The sequence below is a fragment of the Lynx rufus genome, unplaced genomic scaffold, assembly GCF_022079265.1.
Source record: "Lynx rufus isolate CCGP_SWC_20201006 ecotype Redwood Valley unplaced genomic scaffold, mLynRuf1.p SCAF_7, whole genome shotgun sequence".
In the NCBI taxonomy this organism is placed as follows: domain Eukaryota; kingdom Metazoa; phylum Chordata; class Mammalia; order Carnivora; family Felidae; genus Lynx; species Lynx rufus.
In genome coordinates this window covers 43,816,409-43,836,994 of record NW_025814889.1, presented here as the reverse complement: position 1 = coordinate 43,836,994, position 20,586 = coordinate 43,816,409, and the positions used below count along the sequence as shown (strand labels likewise).

At 38.7% G+C, this 20,586-nt stretch overlaps 1 protein-coding gene and 1 long non-coding RNA gene across 2 annotated transcripts; one reads left to right on the top strand and one right to left on the bottom strand.

Moving 5' to 3' along the window:
* Positions 1-1,033: 1,033 nt before the first annotated feature.
* On the bottom strand, positions 1,034-11,734 carry LOC124501799 (uncharacterized). Its single transcript, XR_006959815.1, has 3 exons — positions 11,356-11,734; positions 8,190-8,276; positions 1,034-1,170 (listed from the first exon to the last, which is right to left on the bottom strand). It is a non-coding gene; the product is annotated as an uncharacterized LOC124501799 (long non-coding RNA).
* On the top strand, positions 10,951-19,154 carry CD69 (CD69 molecule). The gene is made up of 5 exons (XM_047066272.1): positions 10,951-11,088; positions 15,481-15,603; positions 16,884-17,083; positions 17,425-17,528; positions 18,551-19,154. Exons 1-5 carry the CDS (start codon positions 11,025-11,027, stop codon positions 18,657-18,659), a joined length of 600 nt encoding a protein of 199 aa, XP_046922228.1. The 5' UTR covers positions 10,951-11,024; the 3' UTR covers positions 18,660-19,154.
* Positions 19,155-20,586: the final 1,432 nt, after the last annotated feature.

Below are 20,586 nucleotides of genomic sequence, written 5' to 3'. Positions count from 1 at the left end.
CAGAAAAATAATACACATTCAATAAAAATGGCAATTAAAACTTTTGCTCTGTAAAAGACTCCATGAAGAATATGAAAAGGCAAACTGCAGAGTGGAAGTAAGGGTGTTAAAACTGGTTTGTGAGCATAATTGGTTCCAGAAACGTGCTTGTAACCTGAAGCGCTTGTATATCAAAGCAGATTTCCCCGTAAGAAATAGTAGAAACTCAGATGATCCATTCCACAACCCAAAAATATTTATGTAAAAATGATTGTGAGACTGGAATAGAATACAAAATAATAAAGGAAATACAAAATATAAAGACAAATAAACAAGTTAACTGCACTTACCTTTGAAAACCTTCGTGGCTGGTGTGAGCCTTCGTGACAAGGGAGGAGGGTTATCGTGTGGGACAATTTTCATTATCACTCGTAGAATCACTGCTATCTATTGGCTCAAGGGAATTTTTTTCTTGTCATGCAACTTTAACAAGAACCTATTCAACGACACTTGCTTTTGCCTCCTTTTGAGGATTTCGCGGAACTGTGACGCTGCATTGTCGTTAAACCGATTCATCACTTGCACTGCTACATCTTTATTCGGGTGGTGCTTGTCTACAAAATTTTGCACTGTTTCCCACATTTGACACATCTCCCTAATGTCAGTTGAAGTGAGGGTGTCTTCTGCCTTTTTCTCCTCCTCATGTGCAGACGAGATGCAGACGCAGACTCCTTATGAAATCTTGCAATTTCGGCCACTTGCGTACTTCATTCATACTTCTTGCTGATATCCTTTTAACCTCCACCGTAATCATCCTTTTTCTTACTGCCTTTCTTTTCAACCTTTTTCTGTATGGGGGCCATTGTATGAACTTGTACGGATGTTGACCCCAGTACAGTATTAATAAACTCTTGTCATATACTGTATTTAATGTACCTGGCAATAAGGCAGCAGAGGAAAGGGTCTATATCTCAGAGGAAAGGCAGGCAGCCTGACCTCGAATGAAACAAAACATTCCTAAGCTTAGTCTTGTATGGAAAAGCAAAGGACTGTCCATAGGTGCTTTGAAGTGACAAAAAATACACGAGTTCCGCTTGGGGTCACCTTCCAACGTTCTGAAATATCACTGATTTCTGGCAAACACCATAGCCTGACTGAGCATCCAAGACTGGGAGAGGATCACCCACAATCCTGAAGAGAGAGAGAGAGAGAGAGAGAGAGAAGAATCAGTGGCTCGGTTGTGAGCATGTGACATTCGGCATCCCGTGCTACTCATATTGCAAGACATGGCTTGCTAATCGAGTTAAAATTTATTAGAAATGTTTGTTCATCTTGCAGAACACTCGCAGAACAAGCTACTCGCAATCCTAGGTTTTACTCTATTTGTAAACACGTTTCGAACAATCTAATAAGTTTGGGCAAAAGACACAGACATTTCATTGCAGAAGACATACAGGTGACAACTAAGCACTTGAAAAGATGTTCAACATCCTTAGCCATTAGGGAAATACAAATTAAAGTCACAATGAGATGTCATCGCATACCGATCAGTATGGCTAATGGAAATGTAAAACGCAGCGCTAATGGGAACATAAAATGGTGCAGCCACAGTAAAAGAGTTGGAGAATTTCTTAATAAGCCAACACGCAACTACCAAACCATCCATTAATTGCATTTCTGGACATTTATTCCAGAGTAATGAAATCTTAACTTCATACAAGGCTGTATACACAAATGTTCATAGCAACAATTTTATTCATAACAGCCCCCAAACTGAAAACACGCCAAATGTCTTTCAAAGAGTGAATGGTTAGTCTGTGGTACATCCATACCATGAAATACTATTTAGCAATAAAGAAGAAACTATTGATGCTTGCAACTACTTGGATCAATTCACAGAGAATTATGCGGAGCAAAAAAAAAAAAAAAAGGCCGGCCCCTAAATGTTACGTACCATATGATTTCATTCCTATCACATTCTTAGAATGACAAAAACATAGAGATAAAGAATAGGTTAATGGTTGCCAGGGCTTATGGACAAGGGCAAGGGCAGATAGAAATAAGAGAGAGGCAGGAAGGAAATGCATTTGCCTCTAAAAGGACAACCAAAAACAAACAAAAAAATCATAAGGTAATGGATTTGTTCTGTATCTTAACTACATTTGGTGTCAACATCTTGGTTGTGATATTATATTATAGTTTTTCAAAATGTTGCTATTGGTATGAATTGGTTAAAGCTTACAACAGCATTTAAATCTAAAGTTATCTCAACATTTTAGAAAACTAATTAAAAATGTTTGACTCTTCAATTTTTACGTTTATTATATATATTTATTTATTATTACTGCATTATTATATCATGTCTCATTTCTGATTTCACAGGAAAGCTTCTAATTATTTATCCTTTAGTATGATATTTATACATATCATTCCTCTCTAATCTATACATTAAAGAAGCTCATATAATTCTTAGTATATTATAGGCATCAATCAGAAATTTATGGTTAAAATTTCCTTTTTTAAATATATTTTTAATGTTTATTTTTAAGAGAGAGAGACAGTGTAAACAGGGGAAAGGGCAGAGAGAGAGAGAGAGAGAGAGAGAAAGGCACAGAATCTGAAGCAGGCTCCAGGCTCTGAGCTGTCAGCACAGACCCTGATGTGGGGCTTGAACTCGCAAACTGCAAGATCATGACCTGAGCCAAAGTCGGACGCTTAACTGACTGGAGCCACCCAGGCGTCCCGTGGTTCAATTTTTCAAATACTTGATTTTATACTTTTTGAGTTAGTTTTTTTCCTTTTGATTTGTTAATGTGGTAAATTCAGTTGATTGATTTTTGAATGAAAAACTAGCATTGTTTTCCTGGGATAAAACCAATATTCTTGTGGTATATTATTTTTTACGTATCTTGAGTTCAGTTTTCTAAGCTTATTTTTTTTTTTTAATTTTTTTTTTCAACGTTTATTTATTTTTGGGACAGAGAGAGACAGAGCATGAACGGGGGAGGGGCAGAGAGAGAGGGAGACACAGAATCGGAAACAGGCTCCAGGCTCTGAGCCATCAGCCCAGAGCCCGACGCGGGGCTCGAACTCACGGACCGCGAGATCGTGACCTGGCTGAAGTCGGACGCTTAACCGACTGCGCCACCCAGGCGCCCCTCTAAGCTTATTTTTTAAAATTATTCATCTCTTTTCATGAGTAAGATTGACTGGCCAGGTTTTGATTAGTGTTTTCCTGATTTGATCTTTTTATCTTCTTTGGAAGAATTTGTAACTTCTTTCTTTCATATGTGTTTGGTAAATTGGAACACAGAATTATCTGGGCACGGAGTTTTTGTTGGTTTTGTTTTCATGATTTATTTATTTCCCAAAAGGATGTATTTAGTTATGGATTGAATTTATTTAATAGTTACAGAAGTATGCCAAGGTAAAAATATCTTCTTGCTCCAAGTTTGGAAGAGGTGTTTGTCTGGGAGGTGTCCATTTTACTTAAATTGTCAACTATGCTGGCCTTAAATTATTCGTAATACACTATTATGATTTTTCGCGTCTGCCTTGACTTCTCCTACCCTTGGCAAATTCCCTTTTAGGGGCTCCATTTTCCTTTCCTAAGATCTTGCCTCAGTAAAGACCAATCCAATTCATCATAAATATTTCAACTTTAAACAAAATTACTTTATATATATATAGAGAGAGAGAGCACAAGTGGAGGAGAGGAGCAGAAGAAGAGAGAGTAGGAGAGAAAGAGAGAGAGAATCTTAAGCAGGATTCATGTTCAGCCTAGAGCCCAACACAGGGCTCGATCCCACAACCCTGGGATCTTGCCTGGAGCAGAAATCAAGAGTTGGACGCTCGATGGACTGAGTCATCCACATGCCTCAGAAATATTTTAATGCATTTAAACTTCAAATTGATTGGGCAGAAGAATGTAATAATCCCTGAGCGTCTTCTACCTGGAGGCTCTTCTCTCAGTACATAAGTACGTGCAAATAGAGCCATAGGAGGAAGGATAAGCAGTTCTGTTCAAATTCCTTACGCATCTATCAAGATTCAAAGGCAAATGGATACATTTTAAATCACTCAGTGACTCAGGCTCTGGGCTGCCTAAAATTTCTATACGTTACATTTGGTATTTCCACACCATCGTCTTTGAGAATATTCCCCCCAAATGTTTGCTACATGTCAGAAGCCTGGGATTAATTTCTGTAAAGTACCGAGGAATGGTGAAGCACTAGATCTCATCTTTGTTATAGTTCTTTTACATCTTTTCCTTTCAAAAAGTGTCAGATTTTTCCTAGTCCAGGTTTATGTATACATGAACTCCGTATTTTACCTTCACTCTCTCAAGTCAGGGAGAAGAAACACAACAGCTCATACTTTCCAAACCAACTCATTTCTGGTTTTTAGGAGTTATTCCACCAGAGAAGAGAGGTAGAAAGTTCAAAGAGTAAATTCAAAGAGAAGAGCAGAAGGTTGGAAAGTGTTTAGAATGGGAAATTCCCCCACTTACTCATGGTTACCTGTGTTGACCGTAGAGTAAGCAATCAGAAGGCACACACACATCTGTGACTGAAAAATAAATGTTACCAATTTGCATAATTTATACGAATTTGAGACCAAACAGTAAAAACTGAAGTTTTTGATTCCTGAGAAGATTAAAAGCCATTCAGAAACCTAATTCATCCATTGAAAGAAAAAAAAAATGTTTCAGACAAAAAAAAAAAAGAAGAAGAAGAAGACGAGGAAGAAAAAGGATGAACACTCTGTCTCCGGAAATTGTCTTAGGTCGGAAGTTTGCGGTCTCTGTGACCATGTGCTACCAAAAGCATCCTGCTGAGCTGCTGTCTGATAAGGACTGTATATCCTGTCTTCTCTGCATCACTTTGCATCTAGCTCACATTACTTCATTTCCTGTTGGGGACCTTGCCCCGGATTCTTCATATAAGGTCAAACACGACAGAGGCTCTGCTGCTCTGACTCCTGGTGTCCTGAGTGGCTTCTTCCAACTTTGCCCAGGCACTCCTTTCTCTAAGCCCCAGTCTATGAAATATTAATGACCATCTCTGCCTTCGGCGTGTTATGTATGAAATAAGACATACAGCATCTCTGAGCGAGTTGAAAGCTTTGTATACACCGTTATGAGTATTTTACGAAGAGGTTGAACAACGTTTAGTTGTGCTAGTTTGGTTGCTTTAGTTTCCTATGCGATGCTTTGCTTTAGAGAGTTGAATCCCTCGGGGCTGACCACACAGGAAGCTGGCTTCCATATTTAGATGAGTAAGGGGTAACTGAAAAACCTGACCCCAGAATCTCTCCCACACTTCATCCTGACCCTCTACACTTTGCTTTGTCTTCTTTCCTGCAATGCCACATACAGAGGTGCCTTTCTTGGATTTACCAAATACTGATTAGCAATATGAGCATGTAATCTATTATGTCTACCAAGACCCTCTTGCAAGTGAAATGGCATGCCTTTTTAAATGTTTATTTATTTATTTTGAGACACAGAGAGAGAGAGAGAGAGAGAGCAGAGTAGGGGCAGAGACAGAGGGAGAGAGAGAATCCCAAGAAGGCTTCGCGCTGGCAGCACAGAGCCTGGTGGGGGACTCGATCCCATGAACCATGAGGTCATGACCTGAGCTGCAATCAAGAGTGAACACTCGGGGCGCCTGGGTGGCTTTGTCGGTTAAGCGTCCGACTTCGGCTCAGGTCATGATCTCACGGTCCTTGAGTTCGAGCCCCGCGTCGGGCTCTGTGCTGACAGCTCAGAGCCTGGAGCCTGTTTCAGATTCTGTGTCTCCCTCTCTCTCTGCCCCTCCCTGCTCATGCTCTGTCTCTCTCTGTCTCAAAATAAATACACGTTAAAAAAAAATTAAAAAAAAAAAAGAGTGAACACTCAACCAGCTGTGCCACCCAGGCACCCTGAGATGGCACACTTTTAATAATTACATCAGGACAAGTGTCAACCAGACCTTCAGGGCAAACCCTATTCACTGTTCTTTCACTCTTTTGCATACATTTAGGTTGATTGCTTCCTCAAATCTAAGGGAGATTTCTTACACTCAAAAAACGAGGACTGTGGAAGCAGAGGAGGATTAATGGGACAATATTAATTTTTGTAGCGAAGTTCAGGTTATTATAAAGGACTTGCCTAGGGGCACCTGGGTGGCTCAGTCGGTTAAGCGTCTGACTTCAGCTCAGGTCATGATCTCATGGTTCATGAGTTCGAGCCCCGCATCAGGCTCTGTGCTGACAACTCAGAACCTGGAGCCTGTTTCAGATTCTGTGTCTCCCTCTCTCTCTGCCCCTCCCCTGCTCATGCTCTGTCTCTCTCTGTCTCAAAAATAAATAAACATTAAAAAATAAATAAATAAATAAAGGACTTGCCTAGCAGGAGGTCCAGTAAATACCTAGAAGGCCCACTGATGACATCCGTTCTCAGTAATCTGACTGGTTTTCATGTTTGCAGAGGCCGTCTGCTGTCACCTATATACTAAGTGCTGAATTCAACAGAATACTTGGGCTGCTCCCATAAAGACAGAGGCAAAATGACTCCAGAAAAGAAATAACACAGGTCTTGATCATGGTTATAAGGTTTACAGATGATCTTTTTCTTCCTTCTTAAGTTTAGTTATTTATTTATTTGTTACCAACTGAGCCACCCAGGTGCCCCCAGATATTTCTTTTCTGAAAATAAGATCTCTGGTTATCATTTCTTTTCTCTGTCCAATGGCCTATTTATAGATGCATTACATAAATATAACATCTATATTTATATATACATTATTATTATACATTATTTATATTTATATATATATAAATTATATATATAAAATATATGTATATTTATATATACATTATTATATACATTATTATTTATACATTCCGTTGTGCGTCTGCCCAGTAAGTATTTTGAACTCTTTCTATGTTCTAGGTGCTGTTTTATACTAGAGATTCATTGTTGAAAAAGTCAGCCATGCCCCTGCTCTTAAAGACGCTATTTTCTAAAAAGGGAAATGAATAATAACAGTGAATTTTCAAAACTAGATATATATACATTTACATTATTTATCTATTCATTTATATGCGTATTCGTTATATATATATATATATATATATAATGAACTACAAAATTTCAGATGAGAATATATTTTATACCATTCTTCTTCTTTTTAACTGTTTTTAGTTATTTTTGAGAGAGCCAGAGCTTGAGTGGGGGAGGGACAGAAAGACAGAGAGAGACACAGAATCCCAAGCAGGCTCCAGACTCCGAGCTGTCAACACAGAGCCTGATGCGGGGCTCTCAAACTCATGAACTGTGAGATCATGACCTGAACTGAAGTCTTATACTTAACTGACTGAGCCACCCAGGCACCCCTGAGAAAAGATTTTATAAAAGAAGAGAGTGAGGTAATATTGTGGCCACTGGAAGGTAAATTCTACAAGGGGTTGGGGAAGGTCTTGTTGAGAAGGTGACATGTGAGGTAACATAAACAAGAAGAAAGTGTTAACCATGGAAAATCTGAGAGAACAAGGGCAAGAACACACTCCATAAAACCAAAATAAGTTTAGCTCTTCTCAAGGAACACAAAGAAGGTCACCATAACTGACCTATAGGGAGTAGGAGAGAAAATCGCGGGAGATGATTATTTGACTGTAAAATCTGTACTTTTTAAAAATAATGCTAACCAACCTAACTTTTCTGGAATATTCAAATTTCAAAAACGGTGTTCCACTAAGAAAATTGATTTTCACACTTACGTGGGAGTCATCAGAGGGGAAAAGGCACGTTAGTAAGTGGTAAAAGTGGACCAGGATTTCTGTGGTTGCCCAACGAACTGCTAGAAATCGCTTTGTAGGTGGGAAACACACATGGCAAGGATTATTAGTGTGTGTAAGAATATTTGCTTTCTCCCCCCCATCATACCCCACAGACTTGGAAGTGTTCAAATACTGTTGTAGATTTATAACTGTTATATTATCCCGTCACCCGAGCCCCAAGACCAGGTTCTTGAGTAAGAACGTCATAGATATGAACACTGAACTTAAGAGAAAGAAAACAGCTGGAGTTTAACAAGAAAAGAAACAGCTGGAGTTCAACAAGAAAGAGGAATGCTGCTCCCCAAAGGGGCAGCGTGCAAGGCTTATAGAGAGAGGTACTCTTCCAAAGAGTGAGGCGCTGGGAGTGGGGAAGCATTCTTCAGTCCTACCGTCATTATCTTGTGGTCTTTGCTTTTCAACGGACATGAGACAATCACAGGCTGACTTTCTCCATGGTCCACCTCCTTTCAGGGCTCCTGAAAAATAGAAATCCTTGTGCAAGCAGGTTTTAAATTATTTCTAATTTTGCCCAGACTACCATTACTCCCTAACAGCTGTTATCTCTCGTTTGTCTGCTTTCCCAGAAGTAGGTATTTGTCTCTAAGAGTATGGAAACTTTCAACCCTTGGCCCAGACCAGGAGTTTCACAGGAATTAAGTCCCTCTTGCTTTCTCTATACTGTCTCGACCCCATACATTCTTCATGATACAATGTGTATAGTCAGTGCCAAGGTGTGGACATCAACCCAGGTCTCCCAACTTTAGGAGAATAAACAGAGGATCTAAATTGTTTTAACACAAAGAAATTAGTGAACGCAGCAGATGTTTCCCTTAAATACCCAACTTGCCTCCTCCATCCCTCATCTGTAATATTCAAGGGTGTCCTTGCTACCCAGTGGCGGTCTGCAATCCCCCACACCTCCCTGAGTGGCACTCTGTATTCTGGAACTTTTACAGTTCTTTAATGTGTATTCTACTTTTGAGAGAAAGAGAGCTCAAGCGAGCCCGATATGGGGCTGGAACTCACAAACCGTGGGATCGTGACCTGAGCTGGCGTCGGATGCTCAATCGACCGAGCCACTCAGGCGCCCGTGGAACTTTTATGGCTTTTATACATATTCTTTCATTAGTTCATATTTATTTATTCAGGCACTCAACAACTCTGTGTACTAAGCACATACTAGGTTCCAGTTGTCATGTCAGGTGTTAGAGCCACAGAGGGGGTAAGCCAGAAAAAGTTATTGCCCCCAAGTAGCTTAGTCTAGAAAGGAAAGTAGATGATAAACAACGATATAATGTCAGCTGTCACCACGTGATATAAAGAAAGATAAAGGTATACGGCGGCATAGAGCGTGAGGTTCTATTTTACATATAGAAAGCACATTGAAGACCTTTCTGGGCAGATCACAGTTGAATAATAAATGAAATGAGTTAAAGGAAGAGAGACACATGCAAGCAGATGGAAGAAGAACCTTTCAGAGAAAATGCACAAATTCTGAAGTGGGAGTATGCTTGACATTTTTGTGGTATAGCAGAGGTTACAGTTGGAGAGGACAGTGACTAATAGGGAAAATGGCAGGAGAGGTAGCCAAGGGCTAGATCAGAGACCTTCTCAACTCTAAGAAGGTCTTTGGATTTTTATGGTGATTTTGATAAGAAGGCTTTGCGGGTAGGAGTGGGGAGGAGATGAACATCTCAACAAAGTGATAGGACTTAATTTTAAACAATGCTTCTTGCTGTCGTGTGGAAAACATACCAGGAAACGGGCCGAGAGTGGAAGCAAAGAGAACCCTTAAGACCAACGCGTAACTCTTAATGTCTTAGGTTAACAAATAAATACAAAGGCCTAACTTCGCCAGAGTCGATGAGAATTGCCAACCCATCTAAGCATAATACTTTCACGCAGCCTTTCTTTTGAAACCAGATTGTCTTTAAAGAAGAGGTACTAATGACAAAAATTGTGGCAGCAAGATTGGTAACAAGAGTGATATTCTGATCCCCTCTTTAAGTCACCACGCACAGACATTCTGGCTTCATTTTGTGTCAATCTTAATAGCTTAGATGGTATTAGATGCCATGGCAATATATTTTTTATAATAATCATGCTCCTCGGGGAGCCTGGGCGGCTCAATCGGTTAAGCCTCTGACTCTTGATTTCAGCTCAGGTCATAATCTCGGGGACCACGGGGGTCCATGATGACAGCACAGAGCCTGCTTGAGATTCTCTCTCTTTCCCTCTCTCTCTCTCTCTGCCCCTCCCTCACTCGTGCTTTCTCTCTCCTTCTCAAAAATAAAATACATAAAATTTATGACAATCATACTCCAGATGTCTGACACCTCAGAAATACATGAAAAATAATCATGTAAAAGAGGAGAAAATTAGAGAAGAATAAGATACTAGGGGGAATAAGGGCAATCTAGATGACAGTAAAATGTGGCAAAAAATTAACAGGAGGTAAATGAAACAGGTAATTTAAGACAAACAATTTTAGACTATCGGAAGTTCCAGACCACAAGGTTTCTATTTCTTGAATTAAAAGCAAGCGTGTACGAAATGGTAACGTAGAAGAACTCGTCCCTGGGGAAGACGTGAATGATACCCTTCTGACAGCCGATTTACAGCTTCCTAAGTAAAATTCTTCCAGAGTGGAGAGAGATTCATGAGGACAGAGATCTTAAAATTCTTACTTAACAATGACCCCTCTAGCCCCAATCAGTGTCAGGGTCAGAGTGCACGCTCAATAAATATTAGTCGTTCATTAACTAAATGAATCAGAATCTAGGGGAAATATTACTCTCCAAATTATTTCCACCTCAAAGATAAGAAGCCTTAACCGTTCGCTCTTTACTTAAATACACCGTCTCCTAAACTATCTGTGTTTTTTACAAACTTGAAGAAGGATGTCTCAGATGCTGGAAAAATCCCGCTTGTCTCTTCATGCTACACCTACAGTTGTGAGAAAGCACATTTCAGACAGCAGGGAAAACCCGCAGCTCACCACCACAACACGGTGTGAATTGTCTGGGCCGCTGGAGCATAAATTAAAGAGAACTGATGTAGTCGAGCGGTTATAGGTGGCAAGAGGAAGGGGGTGGAGACAATATAACTGAATATAAACGCTGAGATACCTCACAGACTCAGAGACAGGACAAGAGGTCTAGCAAAGACTTTTGCTGTAGTTGGCTTGGCCTGGGATCAGCCAGGGAATCTTGACTAGAGCAAAGATGAATTCTGAAGATTGTTCCATAACAGAGAACAGCTCCTTGCATCCGGAGAGAGGACAACAAAGTAAGTCAGACCTTATTTGTTATATCCTTGTAACAAAACTCATTTTCCCTCTCTGTCCCTCACACACACATACATCTATCTGTCTATCTATCATCTATCTATCATCTATCTATCTATCTATCTATCTATCATCTATCATCTATCTAGCTAGCTTATATATTACAGTACTTTAAAAAATGAGCCTTTGTCTTTAGAAAAACTTGGTTACATTTTGCTTCAGTCCAGGAAAAGGAAAATATGGGAACAAGTAATTATTTCTCTATCTACCTGAAACATGAGAGGAGACCACAACGTTGGATTTCAGAAGGCCTTTAAAGACCTGTTCCTTTGTTTCAATGTACGCCGTATCAGTTCTTCAGATTTACGTGGAAAGCTCACTGGCCCAGTGCATTCCCCATCCTTTTTCCATATCCATCTGTAGACACTTCAGGAAGCACAGCCTCTCTTTACAAAACTTTTCTTGGCCTTCCACATGAACAATTACATTCTTTGTTGTCTTCACCTGTGTCTTTGTAGGCTTTCTGTTTGCTTCGTTGTGTTCTCGTGACAGCATCCTCCAGTTGCTGGCAATGAAGGTTTCCAACCTTTGAGAGGATAGACGGACGCATATCTGAACATTTACCGGGCCCAGTGGTAGTTTCTTAGGAGAAGGTCACGAAAAGTTCTTGAAAGGGCAATCTTCTGCTTCTGCACCCTTCATAGAACTCTTCCTCTATTTCATCATTCTGCTTCACCCTCTAATCACTGGCTTCAGATTCGACATGAGTCACACATGGTTCTTCCTTTCTTCTGTTTTGCATCTAAATACATCAAAATGTGATTATCTTAGCTATTTACTTTTTCCCCTCTTCTCTTTGCCTATTCTGTCCACAGACTTTTCTTCTCTTTCCTGTTACCAGAATGCTCCCATTTTTTTTCTTATAATGTGTTTCTGTGAGGCTTGTTTGTTTTTTTTTTTTAATTTAGCCTTCTTCCTCTCCAATTAATGAGGTGCCCCCCAAACTTACTTTTAAGCAAAGTTACCTGGTAATAAAGGGGTGCGTTATAACATGAACAGCAGAGCTGAACAGTCTGGAGAGTGGGATTGTTTTCTGAGCCTGTGTCTGCTAGACTGGTTTATGTTAGGAAGACACCAATCGCTTCTGATAAACCCATCTTTTACTAAGTACACACAATCAAGTGTGCATAAGAAGTGCAAGCCGCAAAGATTCCTGGGAGCTAGGTAACCATAATGTTATGGCCCAGTTGAGCTGCTGAAAAGAAATAACGTATATAATAATAAAATCACCCAGTAAGTAGAGATCATAGTTGAACAACAAAGGACCTAATTCAGGAATCTGCAACTTTTCCCGAGTTCTCCAATTTTCTATTGAGTGTTTAGTTTATGCTGCCCTTGTAGTTGCTTTATTACTATAAGCCATCATTGGGCATCACCTTTGGATGACTTGGTATTTAATTGTGGATTTAGCTTCAATTTCTTCATTAATGAACAGGGCCCATAATCAGAGCGGAAGTATCCTGTAAGGGGAGTGTTTTGTTGCCTAGGTGATAAATCAAACAGTGAGCAACAATAGTCCTCACTAATGGAGAAACATACAGTCTGAGAATCACCTCCACCGTTTGCCTGTGGATAAGCCAATAGACTGAGCTAGGCTGGCTCTGAGTCCGGGAGCTACATGGATGAGTTAGTGTTTGCTGAGGAACCACAACTCTTGCTGCATTGAGTCTAAACAGCATGATTGACTCTCACATGGGGAGAAGTGAAACTAGACAGACAGTTCTGAACTTGCTACCCTATCTACCAAGGGCTGCTTCCGGTGATAGTTGTATGCTGGTAAAAAAAAAAAAAAAAAAAAAGGAAGATTTGCTTTGAGAAGCTGAGAGAAATAGAGCTAGAGAGGAGTGAAGTAAAAGCTTCTCTTGCAAAACCCCAATGCAGACCTATGCTGGGAAAGAACAATCCCCAGAAGCAAAAGCTGATGTTGATAACCAGTGAACAATGAAAGAAAACACACCTCGGTGCTCAGTTTCACTTCGGAGAAATGTTTTTCAGGAAAAGAAATACAAGAATCTCAAGATATGTCCTCTTTTAGTATGCTTTTAATTATGGAAATCATAGCATATAGAAAAACATGATATGTTTGCATTCGATGCTATTTTGTATGGTAATTTCTAGTATCATTCAAGTGGCCATTTTACATTTCAGTTTTTGAGAACCTAATGGGGAGCTATGTATCTCTTGTGAGGCCAAATTTTAGAAACCCTGAGGGGTCATCCTAGCAAAAATCAAATTCAATCACTGGTCACAAAATCTTCTTCTCTCCGTTCTTGATTACTTATTTATATTCTAAAGCAGATATTCTTATAGTTTTTTTTAAACTAAGAATCATCATTCACATCATGTTCATATTCCACAAAATTATTTCTTATTGGTGAAATCAAATCAAATTTTTGCTTCGTTTCAGCCTTATACAGAAGGTACATGAAAAAAATCAACTTCTACCTAACATTTGCTGTATAATATTGTTATGTTTCCTTTACTAACTTCTCTTGAAAAATTCAAATATTTTGCTCTTCACTCAAATATCATTTTAATTGAGGCATAATTTACATGCCACAGACGCACAAATCAAAAGTATGCCATTTAATGAGTTCCATAACAACTCCAATCAAGATTTGAAATTTCAGGGGCGCCTGGGTGGCGCAGTCGGTTAAGCGTCCGACTTCAGCCAGGTCACGATCTCGCGGTCCGGGAGTTCGAGCCCCGTGTCGGGTTCTGGGCTGACCGCTCAGAGCCTGGAGCCTGTTTCCGATTCTGTGTCTCCCTCTCTCTCTGCCCCTCCCCCATTCATGCTCTGTCTCTCTCTGTCCCAAAAATAAATAAACGTTGAAAAAAAATTTTTTTTTAAATAAAAAAAAAAAAAGATTTGAAATTTCACCCTAGAAAGTTCCCCTGTGTTTCTTTCCAGCCAAATTACTTTTCCTACACACATAAAAGCAATTACTTTTCTGATTTCTGTTACCATAGTTTAATTCAACTTTTTTTTTTTTTGAGTATAGGTAACACATAATGTTACATTATTTTCAGGTGTACAGCATAGTAATTCTACACCCCTTTATGTTCTGCTATGCTCACCATAATGTAGGACTCTCTGTCACACCATGCTCTTTCTTACACTACCACGGATTATATTTCCTATGCTGTGCCTTTCATTCCTGTGAATTCTCCATTCCATCGCTGGAAGCCTGTATCTCCCACTCTCCTTCACCCATTTTGCCCATACCCCCATTCTCCTCCCCTCTGGCAATCTTCATTTGGTTCTCTGTATTTATGGGTCCGATTCTGCTTTCTGTTTGTTCCTTCACTTGCTTTGTTTTTTAGACTCCACCTATAAATGAAATCATATGGTATTTGTCTTTCTTGGTCTGACTTCGTTCAGCTATCCTTGAGTGTCATATAAACGGAAATCTATAGTTTATAGCCTTGAATGTCATATAAATGGAAATCTATAGTATATAGTTGTAGCTGCATTTTTTTCACTCGACATTTTTTGAGACCAATGCATTTTGTTGCATTGATGAGGTTTTTTGTTTGTTTGTTTTTGTGGGGTTTTTTTTGTTTTTGTGTTTTTTTTCTGCTGAGTAGAATTCAGATATGCCATACCTTGTTTATCCATATTCCTATTGATGGATATGTGGATTCTTTCTAAGATTTGGCTGTTAAGGATAAAGCTGCTATGAGCATTCTTGTTTTGTACAAGTCAAATTCTGAATCAGAGGATAGGTATATATTTCATTGTATGAAAAACAGTTTTGATAATGAAATTATCTTTTCATTTTACTCCCCCATCAAAATATATGAAAATTTCCATTGCTTCACATATGTACTGACTTCACCAAAAAGTATCACCTGTCTTTTTTTTTTTTTAATTTTCAGCCATGGTGGTTATAGATATTTATATATCAATTCAATATTTTTTATTCAGCATCCATATTTATTGCATTTAAGTCAACTTTCTTAAACAGGAACTACAGAGAGGTTAAGGGATTATGCTTAGGATGTCCTTTTTATATGTCTCCTAGGGTAATCAGATATTTAATAAATGTTCTTGTGATTCAAACAATAAAATTATCATAAACTTAGAATTTTTGTAGCTACTAAGTGCACATATTAGGCAGATATTTTATGATCTCATCATTATCCCTGGATCGGTTCATTTCTAGCCAAAAATAAACTGTCCAAAGTCACTCAAAATTGGGGGGAAATTAACTTATAAATTTCATCTAAGAAGATAAGGAGGTATTGAAATGCAAATGCCTCAGGAGAATATCAAATGTCCCTTTCTTACTTCTACAGTTGACCTGAATTCATCATGAACTTTCTCCCTGCAGGTACCACCGTCAGCCCTCAGTTTGCAACACAGCATGAAGGGTCCCTTCAAGTTCCTATCCCATGTGCTGTATTGAATGTGGTCTTTATCACTTGTTTAATCATTGCTCTCATCGCTTTATCAGGTGGGTCTGTACTTCATGAATTCATTCTGCTGTTAGCATTCCTGTCCAGCTGAAATCAACAGGGATTACTGGCACTAATTAATCTGAAATTCTGATTAATTTAGAATCACCCCCATTTTTTTTTTAAAGCATCATTTTTGTTTTATTTGTTTGCTTTTGCATGGAACTTAATCTAAAAGCCTTTGGTTTAATCTTAACAGTAAAGCCTTTAGGCAAGGGGAGGGTCAGGAATTGTTAGCTGCCATTGTACAGAAAGTGAAATGTGTAACATGCCCAACTCTAGCCCCAGAACCCTCACAGAGGAGGATATGGTCTCCATGAAGGAAAAAAAGAGGGGGGGACTCTCATACTTTGGAATCTAGAAATGGTCTCTCTCTCTCTCTCTCTCTCTCTTTTTTAGAATCACCCCCATTTTTTATACATGGCTGATTTCTTTGAACATCCCAAATATAATTCCATATTCTTTAGATAATCAATGCAACGCTTTCTCAGTTGCCTAGAACGTCTTTAGAAGTATTAAAGGTGTCTATGACTTAAAAATTATTGTGGGATGGGGGAAGGGAAGGAAAAAAAAGAAGTTAAAAATTATTGTGGGAGAAGATTACACTTGAGCAGATTTTTAAATCTGAAGTGAAAGGGACTGATTTAGAGTCTAACTAAATAGACATTTAATTAGGGGGAAAATGTGGGCTTCACATTCATTTTTGATAGAAAAAAATAATATCTAAGCCATAGATTAATCAGGAATTGACCAGTCTTTTGTTTTTTATCTCAAGGGCCACAGAAGGGTGCTTATGCATAATTAAAAATATATATATATATCTAGAAGCTCCCAAAGAATTAATTGGGATACGGTATTCAAAACATAGCAATACCAAGACATATTTGCCTTTTACAAACATGAAATCTTACAATTTTATGAAACGTCCCCAGCCATAGTTCTTTCTGTATTCTGAATTATTTCCCTACAAATTATTCTCTCCATCTCCCAATTCAGTGTTTCGTTGGCTGCATTGGAATTTATAATGCCCTTTTTACCCTTTTTAGTCCAAAGACTACTGGCAGGATTTTTCTATTTTCCTACCCCTTTCAGAGATTATGGCCCAAGGGACACCCTCTTATTTCTTGCATCCTGACAGTGGTAGTTAGGCACAACAGGAAATTAGATAAAGTGAGAACCTGCCTTCTTGCTCTTCTCAGAATTCACTTCTTGCCTCTCATCCTTGTCATTGTCAGCTAGTTTCTTTTATTACTAAAACAAACCATTTTCCTGTTCACAGTTGGCCAATACAACTGTCCAGGACAATGTTCACACCCAGTGCCATCAAATAGCCCTGTTTCTTCATGCTCAGATGATTGGCTTGCATACCGGAGGAAATGCTACTTTATTTCCACTGTAACAAAGGACTGGAAGTCAGCACAAAACTTTTGCTCTGAACACAGGGCTACTCTTGCCTTCGTTGATTCTGAAGAGGACATGGTAAGATTCAAAAACAATTTCCTAAATATTTGCTATTTTTCGATAGAGATAATCTGTGATTTCTTTGAAGACACTGTACCTATCTCCCTTGTAGGGAAATTTAGTTACAGAAAAGCATGAAATCAGTCTGAGGTCATAATCAGGGTTCCGTTTAACCTTGTAAATTTGATTCGATTATTTAGCTTCAATGGCCAAAAGTTCAAACGAGCTGGTCCCAAACAGAGCTAATAAGTGAGCAGCTTAGCCATCATGCCTTGAATTGCAGCTTTTGAGAAATGGAATTTATTACATACTTACCAGAGGGGTTGTTTAACATATGCCTTCTTTGTGCTTTCTTCAAGATCTTTTTAAAACGATATGTGGGTAGAGCCGAACATTGGATTGGGCTGAAAAATGAAGATGGTCGGACATGGAAATGGTCAAATGGCAAAGTATTCAATAACAGGTAAGTTTTAAGATGTCTCTTCATCCTCCCCAGAATGGCAGCTCAGGGAAGCCATTTTCCTTTCAAATCACTGTTGTATACAAAGGTTGGGCCCTTTATGAGCAGAGTTTTACCAGTCTGTTTTGTACGCTTACACTCTTTCAAATTCTTCAAAGAAAGGTTTTAATATTGCCATTTTTCTCTTTTTATCTACTTGGAAATCATACAATAAATGCTTCTAGTATGTTTATCTCAGCAAATGTCAGTGTAACAGACTCAGAAATTTTCCAGAAATAATTACAATGCTGCAGAAAGAAAAAAATCCAACATTTCCAATCTCGTATAAATATTTTCCTGATAAGCTGGAGTTTTTCTTTTTTCTTTTTTTTTTTTTAGAAAATAATTCCCTTTTACCCTCTCCCAATTCTCATCACCACAGAGATAAAGAACAATATTTCTAATCACGAATTAGAAGCCTCTGTGAACCTAAGAGAAAACTTGCCTCAGAATGAAAGATATTGCCTAATTTTACTACCTGTAATTAATGTACATTTTAAAGTTTAAAGGACATTTTATATGTTTAGTGTTAATCTTTTCATCTGAAAACTCAGAATTGAATAAATCTCTAGCTATCTAAATAGTTTTATGATAATTACTGATATGGAGAATAAATTTAAATCTCTAGAAAAGGAATTCTTAATATGTGTCCTATGGGACTATACATGCAGATGGGCTTTAGGGGCCATAAACCTAACTCAGAAACAACCAAGAATCACTCCTCTGGCGGTATGCCAACCGAAGGAATGGAACTCTTACTCTCTGCTCTGTTTCTACCCTCCACATCGTCTTCCTTCCAGTCCCTATCTACTGTCTTTACAAGTTAGTTTATGGTCAACTTGACCAGCTGACATGCTTCATGAGGTCCTACCAAGCGAAAAAAAAAAAAAAAAAAATCACAGACTACCCTCACAAAGTTCATTCTCCTGTAACTGAATGGAAATAATGAACTGAAAATAATGCTGACTTTCTTTATTGTTTGCCAGGTTCAACCTTACAGGATCTGAGAACTGTGCATTTCTGAATAGCACAGGGGTCATCAGCACAGAATGTGAAAAGAATTTATACTGGATATGTAGTAAGCCCTTCAAATAATGAGGAAACATATTTGCTTCTTGACTATGGTGACTTGGAACTCGAGGAAATTTGTGTTGATGGATGCTGCTTTATGGTCAGAAATTTTCCATAAAGACTTTGGGGGAAAAAAAAAAAACCTTCGTATTATTTTGGAAACTTTCTTCCAAATGAGACTATGGAAAAAAGGAAAAGAAATTCCAGGTTACCCAGACATGAGCTGAAAAAGGCACAGGTTGCCTGATCATTCATTACGCGCAAAAATGAGAATGACTTTAAGCCTTATGGATGCACTTTATATTTTAAAATTCAGAAATAGTAAAATAACTAGGCTTAGAGTTATTATTTATTGTTGAATGACTGCCGAAACTGAGTGTGCTCCTCATATTTGCACTATTTGAAGATGTTAACTGGTGGTATTAAAAACCAAATGTCAACATAAGAAATTTTTTTTTAATTTTTTTTTCAACGTTTATTTATTTTTGGGACAGAGAGAGACAGAGCATGAACGGGGGAGGGGCAGAGAGAGAGGGAGACACAGAATCGGAAACAGGCTCCAGGCTCTGAGCCATCAGCCCAGAGCCCGACGCGGGGCTCGAACTCACGGACCACGAGATCGTGACCTGAGCTGAAGTCGGACGCTTAACCGACTGCGCCACCCAGGCGCCCTGTCAACATAAGAAATTTTAACCGGTAGTGCAGACATTTAGTCTAAATGCATTTTTTTGAAAAAAAAAATCAGACAACATTTCTAAGTGGACAAATGCTTATGAAACTAAGCTTCATAATATTTTTCTCTTTATAGAGAAGTTTGCCAAGTTACTTTGTCATTTTCCTGCCTAAAGAGTGGGATAATCATGTATTTATATGGTTTGTTGGGTTTTGTTCTTGTTTTTTTTTTTTTAGTTCTACGTAACTCATCTTTTCCAATGGTACCTACTTCATTGTCTTAAAAATCTTACATGTAGCATTTTACAGAGACACAGACAAACGCAAAGACTATAACGGATATTTGTGAAGCAGATGAAAGTGTTGGAAAATGTGCAATATGTGATGTGGTAAATTTCTATCGGGGAAAAAGTCTGTATTCTTCAAACCTGGAATAGTCAAGTCTTATCTGACTATAAATTTGTACCTTTCCTAATCAATTTTCCCATGTGCAATGCTTCATATGAAGTATTTTCTGAGTGCAATAGTGTTTCTTTGTCTTTTGTATTCACTGCCATTATAAGCTGATTTTGTGTAAGTTAAAATAAAGGTAGAATCCACAAAACGGTTTCTAAGAAGTGTTCATTCCTTCAAAATGCACTAATAATATGTCATAGTATCAGAAAACAGAACACTAGAACATTTTTTAAACTTATCTACAGTAAAAACTTAGCTTTATAGCACAGTTTCTACTTTTGGTTTTTGGAATTTTTTTTAACATTTATTTTTAAGACAGAGAGAGACAGAGCATGAGCCGGGGAGGGGTAGAGAGAGAGGGAGACACAGAATCGGAAGCAGGCTCCAGGCTCTGAGCCATCAGCCCAGAGCCCGACACGGGGCTCAAACTCACGGACCGCGAGATCATGACCTGAGCCGGAGTCAGATGCTCAACCGACTAAGCCACCCACGCGCCCCCAGTTTGTACTTTTTGAATTGTTTTCATACGTGCTTCCAAAAGGGCTCTATTTATTTTTCTGTAGAGCAGATGTGCAGTGAACATTCAAATTGACTTGAGAGGAATGTAGGTCATTTAAATTTTTGACTCTGTTATTTTCTTCCTTTCTGTTATTATTCATCACCCTCATACTAAAGAGACATAGAGAAATTAGGAGACATCTAGAGTTATTTTGCAAGGGCCTATTTATAAAGCTCATCTTCTCTCAGGCCCCGTGCTGACAGCTCAGAGCCTGGAGCCTGCTTCTGATTCTGTGTCTCCCTCTCTCTCTCTGCCCCTTCTCTA

Bases quoted from the DNA above. Each gene is read 5' to 3' on its own strand.
- CD69 (XM_047066272.1), top strand. From the start codon at position 11,025: ATGAATTCTGAAGATTGTTCCATAACAGAGAACAGCTCCTTGCATCCG. The intron at 11,089-15,480 runs GTAAGTCAGACC...TTCTCCCTGCAG, and splicing joins TCCGGAGAGAGGACAACAAA to GTACCACCGTCAGCCCTCAG. The intron at 17,529-18,550 runs GTAAGTTTTAAG...ATTGTTTGCCAG, and splicing joins GGCAAAGTATTCAATAACAG to GTTCAACCTTACAGGATCTG.